This window comes from Mytilus californianus, unplaced genomic scaffold, assembly GCF_021869535.1.
Source record: "Mytilus californianus isolate M0D057914Y unplaced genomic scaffold, xbMytCali1.0.p SCAF_15, whole genome shotgun sequence".
Taxonomy (NCBI): domain Eukaryota; kingdom Metazoa; phylum Mollusca; class Bivalvia; order Mytilida; family Mytilidae; genus Mytilus; species Mytilus californianus.
In genome coordinates, this window is record NW_026262637.1 from 19,138,705 (window position 1) to 19,156,309 (window position 17,605).

The 17,605-nt window shown below is 31.2% G+C and overlaps 1 protein-coding gene across 1 annotated transcript in view; it reads left to right on the forward strand.

The window, feature by feature from the left end:
• The window catches only part of LOC127725602 (fibroblast growth factor receptor substrate 2-like), a 31,948-nt gene extending 20,141 nt beyond the window's left edge, over positions 1-11,807 (forward strand). The window contains exon 2 of the mRNA XM_052232689.1: positions 1,418-11,807. Coding sequence (XP_052088649.1) covers positions 1,443-2,639 — 1,197 coding nt within the window. The 5' untranslated portion in view covers positions 1,418-1,442 and the 3' untranslated portion in view covers positions 2,640-11,807. The remainder of the gene's footprint in view (positions 1-1,417) is intronic.
• The last annotated feature ends 5,798 nt before the right edge of the window (positions 11,808-17,605 follow it).

Genomic DNA, 17,605 nt, shown 5'->3' on the forward strand with positions numbered 1-17,605 from the left:
AAGTTTGTCAGATTAGACCATGTTTATTCTAAATTTGATTTGTACTCTAGAATTCAGTCTTTAATGTGGGTTTATTTTAGCGTAGGCCAACCAATTCAGTTTAAAGACACCTGGGATTTGTTTTTCTCTCATAAATCTGACAAAAATTGTAGGCCGACCAATTTAATTCAATGAATATTTCAGGACACAAGGGAATTTTTTTTTATGTCTCATACATCTGACAAAAGTTGGTTTAATATTTGATAAAAACAGTTATTCAATATGTACAGTAATGATTGTTCTCGGTTGATTTTGAAAGAGCATTGACATAAATAAATATTTTGGACATATAATTTTGCCACCTGCAACAGTATCATTCTATTTTGGAATGATGGATCATGCTTTCATCCTACAAACATGATATTATCTTCAAATACATGTATTTTTGACAAAATTGGGATATTTTGAGCCATTTATGATATAATAGTGTGTGGGAAATTATGACTATCAGTGTATACATATACTGTTAGTATTTTCATTTCTATTCACTCAAGTAGATTTTTATGAAAGTGTTTCGTTTTCATTTCATCAGGAAGGTTTTATTTATTGGATTTTATCTTTCAATCTCGGATACATTTTTGTAAGTTTTTTTATTTGAAACAAGAATGGTAGTTGAAGAACAGAATACAACATTGTTATACATTGATCATGTTTTTTTAGAATATGTATAATTTCATTTGCTGCTATCTTTGTTATTGTAGTACAGTGTATTAATTTGACATTGATTTGTTTACTGAATAACTGCTTGAAGGGACTCTTACTATCATTTCAAAATACAAGTTCAATTTGGAGCCGAACTTTGCAAGAAAAGAATTCGATGTGAAATCAAATTTGAAATCAGACAGCTTCACGAAAAAATTTCAAATATATATGCAATCTTAAAAATACCTTATAGTTAAAATGTTTTGTGCTGGTTGTTGTTAAATTTTGACCATCTTGATTCTTTTTTGTGGTAAAAATATATATATCTTAAGTATCACTTATACTTGTATTGCAATGTCTGATACTTACAGGAATTAGTTTCATAAAAGCAAGTTTATTGTTTGTAAATACAGGCATTTTAAGTTTAATTTTGATACAGTTTGATAGATAAATACATTTTTGTCACAAAAAAGTATAAAAAGTTCGAATTGTCTGCTATATTTTCATGTATCTATAATTCCTTTTGCTTTATGCATTCGTTATAACATTGTGACATGTGAAAAGTAAGTACTTATTGAATAAAGTTTATCAGAAAGATCCTTCCAGAATATAGTTGCAGAAATGTTTAAGTCTTGTTATTTCTTATAGGAAAACTTGTTGAAGGTCTGGTGGACAAGTTATCAAGTCTAGGTAACTGGAATAAGATTTTTTAACATTATTTACCTTTATTTTACAGATACATGAAGTAAGTGTGATGAAGAATGGGTTGTATTTTGTCAAAAAGAGACGGAGGGAGAAATTCATTGGTATTTAGAGTTTACAATGTCGATGAAAATGGCATAAAACACAATCCTGGAAAAATTGAAATTACTGATACAGATCTTATTCTTCGTCAAAAAGGCAGAGATCACATTACATGGCCATTAAGGTGCTTAAGACGTTATGGATGGGAGGAAGAATTGTTCTCCTTTGAAAGTGGGCGACGGTGCTACACTGGACCTGGAATTTATGCCTTTAAATGTAGACGAGCAGAGACTTTGTTTAGAGCTGTTCAGGAAAGTATAATGAGAGTAGGACAGGGAGACCTGTCTTCCAGTCGAGCATTTGATAATCATGGACATTCGAACAGCAGACCGCCATCAACAATCGAAATGAGTGATTTGATGGCCTTTTCTATTCCTAATGGAAATACAGGACTTTCAAGTATGCGTGAAATGAATTATGTCAATCAGACTGTTGTAAATGAACATGAACAACACACATACCAGAATACGGCACCTGTAAGAGCTAATGGTTCGGCAGCATCCACAGCAGATACTGCCGCTGCTGCTTTGATAGACTTTCTGCACAATCCATTGCAACAAACTGATCCAAAGTTAAATTATATTGACCCTGATTTTCCTACCAGTACTGAGAGTTTAACAAATTTAAATTTGAATATGAATGGACAATCTTCTGGTGCAAGGCAGGAACAAACAAACATAAAAAGACAATTAGATTCTGACGGAAGACATCCTTCCATTGATATTATTGACTGTGATGATACAAACATCAATGAAGTTTTTGATCAAGATTCAGCTTTTGAGTCGGAGCGACCAGCAGAATATATAAATGTGGGGCCATTACAAGATAATGGTCGACTGGAATCTAAACCGACAATACCCCCTCCTCCAATGATAAGGGAACCAGAATACACAAATATAAATCCTAAGAACCCAGCAGTTCATCAGTTAAATTATATTGAAGTGGGTCCAGGAAATTTTTCAAATTCGAAGCCCTCAACAGGGATTGTTTCTCCTTCTTCGATCGTTGCAACTGTTCCCTCAGCACCAGGACCCAGTTCCTATGCTGAGATTGATTTTCACCGGACTGAAGCGCTTTCCAATCGCCAAGTGCTTGAACAAGATGAAGGTAGTCGAAAGACAAGACACAATAGCTCTATCAGTAATGCATTTTAATTTTGCCAAGTTGTTGTTTAGAAAATTGATGTGTATAATTATGGTGCTTTGTGATAATTATCATGCAGTTCTGCTACATTGTACAATGTATATATAGGTTCTGTACGTAAACAGACATTTCTGCTACACATATACATGTATGTATTATTTATTATCAGGATGTACTGCATATGTACATGTATGAGACACAATCTGTTGCCTCCATCACTTGCTGTTTTGCCCAATTAAAAGTACGTTTTATGATAGAAAAATATTGATTATGATATGTTTTGTTTCTTTTTACTTTTAATTGATTCATTTAACACATATGAAACAATGAAACTGTTTTTATACAACACAAAGACTGACAAACTTTATTAGGTACAAGATCATGTTTTATTTTTTGAGAATATCTGTTTTATCTAAAAAAAATTCTCACAAAAACAACATTTTTGTGAGAAAATTAAAGTTTGAATTGTAAAAAGGTAGCTCTGTTGCAGATATGATGAAAAATGGGGGTTGCAATACTTCTTGTTAAATTTATATGAACAATGTAAATCATTATTGATTGTTGAATTTTGAACTTTTTTTTTATCTTTTTTTAATTTCTTATATATGAAGATGTAATATTTCTAATGGAATGGGCGTCCAATTTTTGTTTCTTAACATTGCCTTTGGATTTTGAACAATAGTTTTTTTTTGTTTTTTTTTATCCTTACATGTAGTTCTACTTGTTATAAATCACTAAATATGAACAAACAAGGTGACAATGAAATTTGCTACAATTATTTGCTGGTTTTTTTGTTACTTATACACATATAAAAGCATGGATGGATTATGGCAACTAGTTTGTTAATATAATTATTGTATCATTATGATCATTATGAAAACTATATTTCACATAGCATACATGCCTTATAATACAATATTTGTCTTTACAGGGTTACTTTTCCAGAATATGCATGAAATATTTGCCACTGACAGTCTTTAAAGTTGATTTAGATTTTGATTTGTTACTGATTATTTATTCTCAATCAGAAAATTCAGATAACTCACACTGAAGTCCTAAAATTTTCTCATACTCACAAAAAATAATGTTCTATATGTGCTCTAATTGACTGAATGTAAAAAGATTAAAGTTCATTTGTGTATTTGTAATTTTGTGACAATAACATGAACAAAGGTACTAAGTATTGCTACTTTTGCATGATATTTAATACCGGGTAATGTTAATTTAATTCTGATAGTATGCTACTCAATTTGTAATGCATTATGTCTTTTATATTGGCATATCTTTTTATCTCTCATATTGTTCCTGGAAGGTTAGTGAGAAATTGTTGACATTTTACATTAATTGAATGTGCATTATATATTTGATTAAATTTATACATTTTTAATGTACCAGAATTCCCTTGATCGCAGTTAAGAACTAAGAAATAATATTCTGGTGTATTCAATATTCTTGTGTAATTTGAATCTGAAAAAGTTTCTGTTTATTTTGAGAACTATATGTACAAATTAATTTTTACTGGATTTATGATTTAAAATATGAATTATTTCATGGCTGATTATGTAATATATAATTATTTATCATGTTTATAAATCAAATTTTCAAATTCTATTAGATCCTACATGTATGTCCTGTGATGTTCCTGGAACTTTAATTGAATATGTTATGTAGCTAGGGTAAATGTGACTTAAAAATTGGTAAGTCTTAATATATTATGGAGCAGTTTGAGACATATAGATTTCACCACTGCAACAAGTGTGTAACGATATTTCTCCACTCGAGACAGTTAGATTTTAATATTTAAAGCGCAAGGCTTGCCGAGCTTTTTAAATACTTTAGATTTAACTGTTGAGAGTGGAGAAATATCGCAATACACGAGTTATAGTGGTGGAATCTGTTTCTCAAATGATTCTTATCCTTCCTTTTCAAAGATTTGCAGAAAGTTGTGTTCTTTATATGTGATGTCATCACGCATGGTCGCCTTTTTTCATGACGTCACAATAGGAAAATTCAGAAGAAACCAAGAAAATTTGACGTCATAATTAAATTTCGACCAATCATTTGCCGAGAACAAATTTTTCAATAGTGAGGAGAACTATATTTCTCACACTGGTCAAGAAATGTGAAAATAGCACAAAAATTAGAGAAATAAGAAATCTTGGATAAAAATAACTTCTGCTTTCACAACAGAAAATAAAATATTTGAATTTTTTTTCTCATATTCTTCATGTTCTTAGTTTTTCAAAACTTAAATTAAAAACTGTGCACTAAAATAATCCAGTGAAATAATATTATTGACCATTTTTATTTAAATGAAAATATAAATCTTTCACTTTCATCATGCCTGATTTTTGTTTTAAAAAGATGAAATAGTTTGGAAATTTCATGCCCTTGACATTTTATTTTTTAAACCTTAAACATTTGTTAAAATTCCAAAGAACTTAACTTACATTGATTAATCATTGATCTTGAGACATGATTGCTTTGCTTTGTCTCAGTTGGTTAATTTAGTATCAGATCTGTATAAAAAAAATTTATATTCCAAACTTTCAGTTTTATCAGACAATGTTAGAGTTTATCCTATGAGAAGGTTCTGCTAGTACACACAAATGTAGCAGCAAAGAAAAAAATTGAGATCAGTTAAAAAAAATAGATCAGTCAATTCCAATTTGATCTTTTTTTAACCGATAACAGTAGTCCCATTATAATATGTTTGTAGGTCAATTTTTTTGAAGTTAATTTTAATCTGCAAATGTCAACTACTTGTAACACTTTTAACAATGCTTAAATGTCGTATTTAATCTGTTGATCCTATTTAAATTGTTCTATTATTACTAGTACTTAGTTATAATGTTACATGCAGATACTAAATAAATTGCTTTTATTCCCAAGGCAACCATATTTAATGGGTGTAATTTACTTGGTAAGATGATATGTAATATGATTCTTACGAAACTTCTGTAAAATCTATAGGATACTAAATCTAGGCTTCAACAAAGGAAAATTCAAAATATGGAAACGAAAATTGGAAATACAGACATTCCAAGTTTCTTTCAGCTATGAGGGTCTGAATGGGGTTTACAGAATAGAGTATAATGGCCAAAAAAAATGATGAATAGATAAATATGAGCCTAGCTAAAGTAAAGAGAATGATGGGATGCAAAAGAAAAAAAACTAACTGAAACTTAAAGAATTATGTAATATAATACTGATTACAGAAATGAACCATGTACAGACTAAAGAAATCATGTAATAACAAATAAATCTAATTGTAAAAGGATTTTCATGAGAATTTTAAAGAATAAACGTTATTTTTAAAGATAAAGAAAAATGCTTCAAAAAATTAAAGAATACAGAATGAAGGGTCCCCTATCCACACCCTCAGCTATTGGTTCAAACATCTGTGTCAGTTTGTGGGTTAAATAGAAACTCATCTTCATTTAATCTTGATATTCTGGGTGGGCCTGGTGGATTATAAAAATGAATATTCTGTTCTGGTAAGAACTGAAAATAGGTAACCTTGCCCAAAACAGAATGAAAATGAATATTCTGACCTAGTTAGAACTGAAAATGGCCTGAAAATAAATAACCTTGCCCAAAACAAAATGAAAAGGAATATTTTACTTATCATCTGATCAAAATGCAGGTAATAAATTTGTACAAAATTGAAAAACATTTAAGCAAGACTTGCAAACTGGATGAATATGCTGAAATAGGTAAAGATATATTATTTTCTTTTATTGGAGGTCTTGGCATACATGAATAATTTCATTAAGTTATCTCTCAAAACAGATTCATCTGCCTTTCCTGATTGTATATAATGTAAGTTAACTTCCTGGAGAACCTTCCAACAATATCCATCTGATTAATCTTTTTTTCATCCAGGTCATATTCATCCAGGCTACCTACATTTGATTTTCTATGTGCTTACATGTTGCATTTGAAAAAATAATAAAATAAGGGAAAATTTTATGAATACATGTATTAAACACATTTACTATTAAGTTATAGATTATATAACATAAGCTCACAAGCCAGTTTTGTATACTTTTGTAGAACATTTAGAAAGGCAATTCACTGTTTCAGAATCTAAAGAATTCTGGGTAATCATTTTTAGGTGTAGCCTATATAGTTTTTGGTATGCTAGATCCTCAATATTTACAATTTGATAAAAGGGAGTAGTAGTGTTATTTTCATATTTGATGTAAAACATTAAAGTTACCCCTAATCCTGTACATTCTGAACAGGGACAGTCTATACTAATATAGAATATATATAACTAGTATAGAAAGTCCCTGTTCTGAATCATAGGTGAATTGGAATAGAGTTTGCAATTTACTGATTGTATAATGATATTTTTTGATACAATACAACAATGTTTTTTTATTTGTGCATTTTACTATGGTCTAGTCACACAGATTACAGTGTTCAATCAGTTTTTTTTTTATATTGTTTTAACATAAGGCAATTTGTTTCAGTTATATAGTGCTTACCATGTATTAGAAATTTAGGAATATTGTTTTACATGACAATGTTTAAGTTGTGTAATAATATGATCATTTTCAATGAAAATCTGACTTTTATTATTGATTTTATTGCCTTGTATATAATTTATTTAATACGTTATGTAAACCCATTTTAATAAACTACCACTGCATCGAATGTGATACAATATTTCTCTTCTTGAGACAGATAAACTTTCAAAATAAAAAATTCCAGGCTTGCAGAGCATGTTAAATATTTAGAATTTATACGGTCATCAGTGGAGAAATGTCTTTTCACATGAGATACGGTTGTAGAATTTGTTTCTCTAATGATTTTTAGACAATGAGTATACAAACTTTATGTTTCTTTTATAATTCTCTCTTGTTATAAATCTCTTCTAGCTGCCGATCCATTTATGTAATAGTCACCAATTTATTGCCTATTCTTTTGTACTATATTTAACAATGTCTAGGGAGTTGCAGATCAAGTTTTGAGTTTCTTTCGTCGACAGATACTAACAAAAACAAATTGTGTCAGTAGGTATTTAACCATAGACCCCTTTTTTGTATGGTCACATATTGAAGTTTGAATTTTATTTCTGAGGGAATGTTAAATCATTATACCAAATAATTTTGGGCAATTCTTGTGTGATTATACTATTTTTAGTTTTTAGTTTGTTTAAATTCATTTTTTTTATTTTATTGTTTTTCTTGCAGCTTTTAATTGGTTGTGTGTCCCTTTCTATTGATCAAATTTTCTAGGTTGTGTCTTATTAAATTGTGATTAATTCTGGTTTTCATATTGTTTTTTATTACAATGTAATTTCAAATCATTTGCAATGTTTAAATTGTATGAGATAACTTTTCCCATTCAAAACTATTAAATGATATCACATTTTGACAATTCTCCATTTCAAAAATGATTTTTGTTTTTAATTGAAATGAAAAATTTAACACATTGTATAATGAAAATAATTAAACAAGATATAATAAATCGATATGAATACATTATATATCAGAAAGAAGTAATTTGAGTTCGTATGCCTTTTAATTTTAGTTATTAACAATTGTATCAAAATTGATTTCTTCTTCTTCGTGTAACATAAAACAGTATATCTTTATCATAATTATATTACTGATGTCATTATTTGAAAATGTATTGTCACTAAGGAAGAAATATTTCATCCTGTTTTACAATAATACTCAAATTTTCTAGCTTTTTTAAGGTCTTAGATTCTGTGAATGAAAAGTGCAATATTTTTAGACAGTACAGTAAGGATGAATGGTGTGGTTATTTTTAGCCTACTTTTAATGTGTGTTCAAACTAACGTGCAATAAATGTGCAAACCATCTACATATTAAGTTACTTCTACATCAATGTCAGTTTATTGATCACACTTCAGTATCATTTTCAGAAAGAGATTTTTTTCCGATTTCTAAACACAAATATTAGGTGTTTATTTTATGTACCAATATTATTATAAACTTTATACTGTGCACACTAGGTGATTCAGTTAAAATCAACTCTGAGGGGGATGATTTGTGTTTGGGATGTGGGATATATGGGGTTAAAAAAGAGGGATCTCCAAAATATAAGGAAAAAAGTGGGAAGTGGGAAAAAATTACAAAATTTACAGTTTTGTGAAATGAGCACTGCTGTGTTACCCCCTCCACTCTAATGTTTTTGCAAAGTGATTGCTTGTGATGTTGATTCATTCTGAAATATCTGTCTGAATATTCCATAGTTTTAACATGACAGGGTTGTAAATCAGAGTTTATCACCTATAGTTACCAGCAAGCACCTTGTTTTCTGCTGATTTATATATATTCAACATCAGCTACAGTGATTTTTAACTAAACTATCTTGTGTGTACTGTGCCAAATTTCATCCTGTTTTTAAAAAAACACAATTATTTCAAGATAATTTGACCAAAAACCATGTAATCTTTTACCATATCTTGGCATGTCTTTGTTTTATTTGTTGAAAATACTTGAAACTTCTTCTTAGCCACAAAACCAAATGAGACCAAACTTAAAAGAAATGATGTGATTGTTAATATGTTGGTCAGTGACTCGGTATGTGTTCTATCTTAAGATTAAAGGCATGACCATTATGGCAAAAACACGTTTTAGATTGATAGAGTGTAGTTTTTCAAAATATTCCATGGACCGTATGAAAGTCAGATATATTGATATGTTGATTACTGTAAATTCAGAAATTATTGCGAGGTTTTTATTAATGCTTAATGCGACTAAGTGAGCAACGCAATAATAAGAACTCGCGTTCTGATATCCGATATATATATCTTAATGCAGATTTTCCTGAAATCGCATTAATTAATCTCGCATTTTTGTCCATTCTTCAAAAATCGCAATAATAAATGCATGCAATAATTTCTGAATTTACAGTAGATTGTAACCTGCCTGCTAAGTGTTACCCAAAAAAATGAGAGCTACCGTAGTCAGACATTTTTTATATCCTGTTAATCTCTTTTGCATTGGTAAATAAAAGGGCATTTAAGCCGCTCAAGGTAACTACTGGGAAATTAAGAGAAAGGAATTTGGTCACAACACATGAAAATGATTACCCTGGTTACTCATACTTTGATATGGGTTCTGCCAAAGGCAGTGCATCCTTTGAAATTGGAATGTGAGATGACATGTCATATTCTTCATTAATGTTATAACCCACTGATTGAATATTTACTTTTATAATAAAGATCATGCTTTGTTATACAGGATGTTATCTTAAATGTAATAAAACTTAAGTTGAATTATCTCTAAGGGGTTAAAATTATCTCCAAATGGTACCGGTAACTTAATATAAAAAATATGGAGACATGGTATGATTATCAATCAGACAACTATACAACTAAACCAAAGGATGCTGTAAAACCTTGAGAAAAACCCATACAATATAGTGAGTCAAGTTTGCATTTGAATAGGTCTTGTAACTGTCTACTATGAAATGCAGTTCTAGTTAGAATTTCAATATTGTCACATTTGTACCATTCCAGAGTTGTGCTACTTCTATTGTTGTCAAGTAGTATAATTGAGATAGAAGATGTTAAACTTCAAAAAGTTAAGATCTTCTAGTTTTTAATCTCGGTAAATCCTTTGTTTTGTCTAAAGGTCAACTTTGAAATTGTATTGATCACTTTGCGTTTTTTGGCCTGTGTCGCATAATTTCTTTGACGAAGGCACTTGGCAAAAATTGCAAAAATCATCCTTAGGGAGTCGGGTTTTCAAATTATATCTGATGATGTTGCAAAGCATATAAGCTTGCTGCTTTTTGTGTGCTAGTAAATGTTATACAATGGAAAGAAGTAAAACAAGCAAAAATGATTCTACTAACTGTTTTCTGAATTACAAAAAGTTTTTTTTCTTCATTTTAATGGCTAATTTTTGTTGCAAAATACATAAATTTCATAGTGCATGATAATTATGAGCGGTATTATAGGGACAATGCTGGATTATGATGAGTACATGGAAATGCCTTAGAAGAAATACTGGTCAAATTTAGGCATAAATGCTGGTGAGCAATACACGCTTTTGTCAGTCTCTAACTCTTTCATTATTAGTTAATCATTTGTATGTTGTTTGAAAGTATAATTGGTAATTTTAAAAATTACTAATGACTAGCCATGTGTTAGTCTTAACTTAACATTGGTACTGTATATTGGGCAACATTGGGACATTTTTTACTTTTTGTTTGAGATGGAACTTTTTCAATAAACAAATCTGTTATTTCTATGTGGAATAAAATTAAGACAAATATCCTGTTTTCATATATCATTATACATTTAAATATCTCTTAAGGGGAAAACATAAGATTCTTTAAAAAAAAATCTTGTCCTTAAATATTGATTGTGCAATATGTATATGTACAATAGAAGTCATAAATATATATATGTATAAAATAATCCATGACATATTATTTCATGAGAGTGTTCAAAGTCCACAAAAACTTTTGTTTGAATAAATTGTTTGAAGTGATACATATTAGAGGCATCAGGAGAATGTAAGTAACAGAATTAACACACCTACTTATTATTGATTTGTAATGTGCAAATGGCATCTTCATCATTTGATCTTTGGTGGATAGTTGTCTCATTGGCAATCATCTTATTTTTATAATGGAACATATTTCAGATTGGGTAATCTCCCCTTTACCAGAAATAATCCCAACAAGAAATAACATGTTTTATTGTGAATTACAAATGCATTATAGGTATGGCTGATGAGTCTGAAACATGAGTAATTTATAACTTCAATTCTCAAGACGCCTCTAATATAACAAAAGGGCTAATGAAAAATTATGTTGGACTGATGCTTGTATCATAGCACTGTTAAATTTAACATGTGCCAGTCTACAGTTATATTGATTATGACTGCTTTATTTACTGGTGCAACTCAATGGAAGGAAAGAAGTGTTTTCCAACATAGGGCTTTTTATTTTATGTTACTGCTGTTTTTTAAAAGACATCTGTTATGAAATTATAATTATAATTTGTAGATGTTTGGAGAACTTCAGGATTTTATCTAACATTACATATTGAATGATTACAATATAAATGTGATAATTGTGTGTAACATTACAATATAAATGTGATAATTGTGTGTTGTAAACCATACTGATATTAGTATGATTGTTCTTCATTGTCTAATCAAGCAATAAAATCATCAAGTGGAAAAGTTGTCATTTTTTGTCTGCCAATCAGTACATATTTGTTGTTTGTCTACACTCATAGAAAAAGTACATGTCTATATTCAAACTAGAGTGCACATGCAGAAATTTCTGGCCTGCTAAGTGCGTTACTTATCATGATGGAATTTATGTTGAAAGTCTGTAATATGAAGGTTTTAAAACAGATATCACATAAACTTAACATCATCAAGATCCATATAAATGGGGTCACAGTCAAATGAACCCTGCCAGAAAGACAAGTACAACTTACAATCATACTATACACCAAATATAGTTGTCCTATTGCTTATAGTATCTAAGAAATAGACATAACCATGAAAATTTAACACCAAATAATAAAACATGAAAATGATATCAAGGTCAGATGCACCCTGCCAGACAGACATGTACACCTTTCAATCATTCCATACACCAAATATAGTTGACATGTAAATTATAGTATCAGATAAACGGACAAAAGCATAAAACTTAACATTGACCAATGAACCATGTAAATGAGGTCAAGGACAGATGAAACCCGCCAGACAGACATATTCACCTTACAATATTTCCGTACACCAATTTTAGTGTCCCCATTGTTTATAGTATCTGAGACTTTATCACGAAAACTTAACCTTGATCACTGATCAATGAAATGAGGTCTGGGTCAGGTTAACCCTGTCTGACAGATATGTAGACCTTGCAAGGATCCCATATAATATTGGGCATATACCAAATAAAGTTATCCTATTACTCATAATAAGTTATTATTTCACATGACAAAAAAACAATAAAAAAAAATTCTAGCAGTCGCTGTACCATGAAAATGAGGTCAAGGACAATGTACAAATATGACAGACATTGGTGCATTTTCAGTTCATATGGTTCTTAATTAATTTTCCTCGTCTCATCTTTATCATATGTTTCATTTTCTGAAATACCCAAGAATAACCTTTTTGGACATGAATAAAGAGAGATGAGGGGTGAGCCTCAATGAGACAGGAATTCTAAAACATTAATAAACAAGAGGCTGTCAGAGTGACAGCAAACCAGATTTTCATGCATGAAAATGATATTTGCAAATCTGGAGCCTGAAACAGGATAAAGTAAAAAAAAAAGTTTAGATTCAGCATTTCACAGAACGCTATATATATATTCAATTTTTGTTGAAATCAAACAGTTTAATTTTGGACCCCCGATTAGGACCACCTTGAAAACTGGACTCAAAATCGAAAATCTAAATACATGTTTATTAATAAACAATATAAGTTTTAGTTTTTAAGGGAGTTTGCTCCATAAAGAAAAAATATATACATAACATTCAGAAAATTAGTTTATACAAAATAACAAATAAGCCTACCACAAAATTCTTCAAAACATTTACCAAAAAAAAAAAGAAAAACAAATTTCCAAAATATCATTTATCATTAATACTATAATAATAATTAATATTAATCTATAAAACTTTTCTGTAATTAATTTCAAAATATATATTAATAATGAGCAGTAAATTTCAAACTATATTTATACTTTCCTACAGAGCTTATCATTAACAACACTTAGGAAACACAAAATTTTGAAATAAATCTGTCCCTCTAATTATTATTTTGCCACCCACCCGCCCGCTGTACATCCCCAAATCAATAACCGATTTTTCCTTCGAAAATCGGTTAAAAACTAAAAATCACATCTAAAGGGTATCATAATTAAGACAATAGTTGATCATGTTGTTGGCTCCAGTTCTCAAGTGATATAGGACTAGGGGGGGGGGGGGGGGGGGGGTGTTGTTTAGTAGTCTTGGGGAAGGAAACCAACATTACTTATTATAATGTTGATATGTCAATTCGTCCCAAGGGTAATCGTCCCATACTGAATACACGTATTCCTGATTTTCCTTAAGAATCTGAATAAATATTATTTGGGATGATACAATTTTCACATACTGTGGAATCATTTATTTTCATGGGTACCAATTTTTCGTGGATTATGGAAAACTTGATTTTCATGGATATTTGATTTTGTGGATTTCAAAAAGTCTGCATATATTCATACAGCAAATTTGTAATTTCTTGAACATTTAAATTCGTGGTTTCCTGCTACCCACGAAATCCACGAAAATTGGTATCCAACGAATAATAATGAATCCACAGTAAGCACACAAAAATAATGCAAAGAGAGACATGAATGATTAATAGAAAAAAATATATATATTGTCCCCAAAAAAATCTTTTTTTCTTATGTTTGTTAGCAAATTTTTTTTCAATATTTTGTAAATTTCAAGTGGTAAAATTTAATAAAAACACAAACCTTGTACTAGATTCTTTAATGATCATTCAGCCATAGTTTTGCTGAAATAGATCCAAAGGTTTCTTCAGAGATTTAAAAAAAAGTTTACACAGACCACAACCGACACCAAGGTACATGGCCCAGTACTAATTCAGTTTATTTTCCACTATAACAATAAAAATAAAAATAAATGGAGAATGTGTCTATAGGCCACAGATGCCCCCGCTTGTAAATATGCACGAGTCAATGTACTAATTAATGACATAGTTTCATAACATTTGGTTGGGGCAAACTAAAGTTAGAAAAAGGAAATGAAAAATCCTGGAATTTTTGTTTATAAAGGGGCATAACTCATGAACGGTAAAAGTGACGCCACCCAATTTCGAACTTGATCTGTGGTAATAAGCATTGTGTACAAGTGTTATAACATTTGGTTGAGGCAAACTAAAGTTAGAGAACCGAAACCAATTTTGGGGACGGACGGGACGGACAAGGGAACACTTAATGCCCCGTCTCCTAGCAGCGGGGGCATAAAAATCAAGGTGTTATCTGCAGCATGTCAGCTTAGATCAGTTGGACAGATTGGGATAATAATATTACTTACCACAACAAGTAGTTCTCTTGATATACTTTATGACAGGAATCTTAATAAAATTCTTAAAAGCTTAAAAGTTGATTCATTTTCAGCTAAATAAATCTTTACCCCTGCACTTCTTCTTCTTCTTCTTCTTCTTCCGGTAAGCGGCCACCGTCAACTGGTTGACTATTCTGCCACATTTTGGAGTGAGCGCATGAAATATTTTTGAAATTTATTAAACAAAAAGAGAATGGGTGCAATTTAATATATATACAGGTGCAATTAAAAACATGGCATTTAATCTAATGACGGAGCTGAGCCTTGAAGGATTCAGGACTCAGGGCGGAGACAGTAGAGTTGGGCAAGGTGTTCCACTCTCTGATTGTTCTTGGATAGAACGACTCCTTCCGTACAGTTGTTTTACACGATGGTATTCTAAGTGCCTTTTCGTTATTATTTCTGGAAGGGCGTTCATTCGGTATTAGCTTACTGGATGTATCGATTTTGACAAAGTTGTTTTGTAGCTTATACATCATTATTAAGCGGCTATGTTTCCTTCGTTCTTGTAGGGTAGACCATTCAAGATGTTCAAGCATGCTACTAACAGATGAGGTGTTGTGATATCTGTTAGTAACATACCTTGCTGCCCGTCTTTGCACCATGTCCAATCTGTGGATGTCGTTTTGTTGGTATGGATCCCATACTGCACTAGCATATTCTAAAGTAGGCCTGACGAGGGACTAACAGGATGTATGCTGTTATATCTGTTCAGGGTCACTCATGAAAAACCACTAAATCACCTCATAGTACAAATGTTTAAATTACGTATAAGTTGTGAATTATTTTTTTTTAAGAATGAATTAGGAGATACTGATACTGATTCTCAGCAAATAAACCGTAAACATGTAACATAAAAATTTGTAAGGGTTCCACGGAACCCAGTGTCTCGCCTACTTTTGCTGTTGTCTATGTTTTCAGTTTTAGAAAGTTATTAAAATTAAAAATAAAATGCTCCGCTGGGGCGCAGCTTGATACGACCGCAGAGGTCGAACCCTGAACAGTTGGGGCAAGTATGGACACAACATTCAAGCTTGATACAGCACTGAATTTGGATTGTAATTAAATATTTGACACAGCATAGGTTTCTGACACAGAATGAATGTGGTCTCAGAACTTGAAAATTTTTAATTTACCTATTCAAACCATATCATTATTATTTGCTTTTATATATAAATCAAAAATAACCAATTTAAAATGGAAAATTTTAAAGAAAAAAAAGGAAAAAAAAATCCCCCTCCTCAAAATTTTTTGAACCCCCTTTATGATTCATCACCCCCAAACTCAATCCCAGCCTTCCCTTTGTGGTATGGTACCTTGCAGTACAATTTCAAAGAGATCCATACACTTGAACACAAGTTATTGTCTGGAAACTAGAAAAATGCTTGTTTTTTGGCACCTTTTTGGCCCCAAATTCTTAAACGTTTAAGGCAATTACACCCAAACTCAAACCCAGCTTTCCCTTTGTGATATGGAACCTTGTAGTACAATTTCATAAAGATCCATACACTTACACACAAGTCATTGTCCTGAAATTAGAAAAAATGCTTGTTTTTTTGCCCCTTTATGGCCCCTAATTCCTAAAATTTTGAGGCAATTACCCCCAAAATCAATCCCAGCCTTCCCTTTGTGGTATGGTACCTTGCAGTAAAATTTCAGAGAGATCCATACACTTGAACACAAGTTATTGTCTGGAAACTAGAAAAATGCTTATCTTTGGCCCCTTTTTGGCCCCTAATTCCTAAACGTTTTCGGCAATTACCCCCAAACTCAATTCCAGCTTTCCCTTTGTGATATGGAACCTTGCAGTACAATTTCGTAAAGATCCATACACTTACACACAAGTTATTGTCATGAAACTAGAAAACTGCTTGTTTTTTGCCCCTTTTTGGCCCCTAATTCCTAAAATTTGGAGGCAATTACCCCCAAAATCAATCCCAGCATTACCTTTGTGATATGGAACCTTGTGGTACAATGTCAGAGAGATCCATACACTTACACACAAGTTATTTTCATGAAACTAGAAAAATGCTTGTTTTTTGCCCCTTTTTGGCCCCTAATTCCTAAAATTTGGAGGCAATTACCCCCAAAATCAATCCCAGCATTTCCTTTGTGATATGGAACCTTGTGGTACAATGTCAGAGAGATCCATACACTTACACACAAGTTATGTCTGGAAGTTACAAAAATGCTTATTTTTGGCCCCTAATTCCTTAACTGTTGGTACCATAACCCCCAAAATCAATCCCAACCTCCTTTTGTGGTATTGAACCTTATGGTGAAATTTCATTGAGATCCATTCACTTAAACTAAAGTTAGAGTGCGAAAACTAATATGTCTTCGGACGACGACGACGCCAACGTCATACCAATATACGACCACAAAAATTTTTTTGCGGTCATATAAAAACTTTAACCACAGAGTGAATATTTGTGGACGCCGCCGACGACGACAGAATGTAGGATTGCTATTTCTTGCTTTTGCGACAAAAGTCGCAGGCTCAACATAAATGGGGAAAAAATTATTAAAAATTTCCCTCTAGATAATATCTTTTGATTGTAAGAAGCTTCTGTCCAAGTTTGGTAAAAATCAAGGATGGTTTATGAATCTAATAAATGTTTTAAAAACTTCAACTGCAGACTGTATGTAATGTTAACTGGAAGAAAAACTAATTCCATTTATAAGTAATATACGGAAAAACAGGATTTTTTTTTTTACAAAATCTACTTCTGGATACTATCTTATGATCATAAACAAGCTTCTGTCCAAGTTTGGTAGAAATCCAGGATAGTTTAAGAAAGTAATTATTATTTCAAAAATTTTAACCACAGAGTGAATATTTGTGGACGCTTCCGACATCGAAGACGACGGAATGTAGGATCGCTA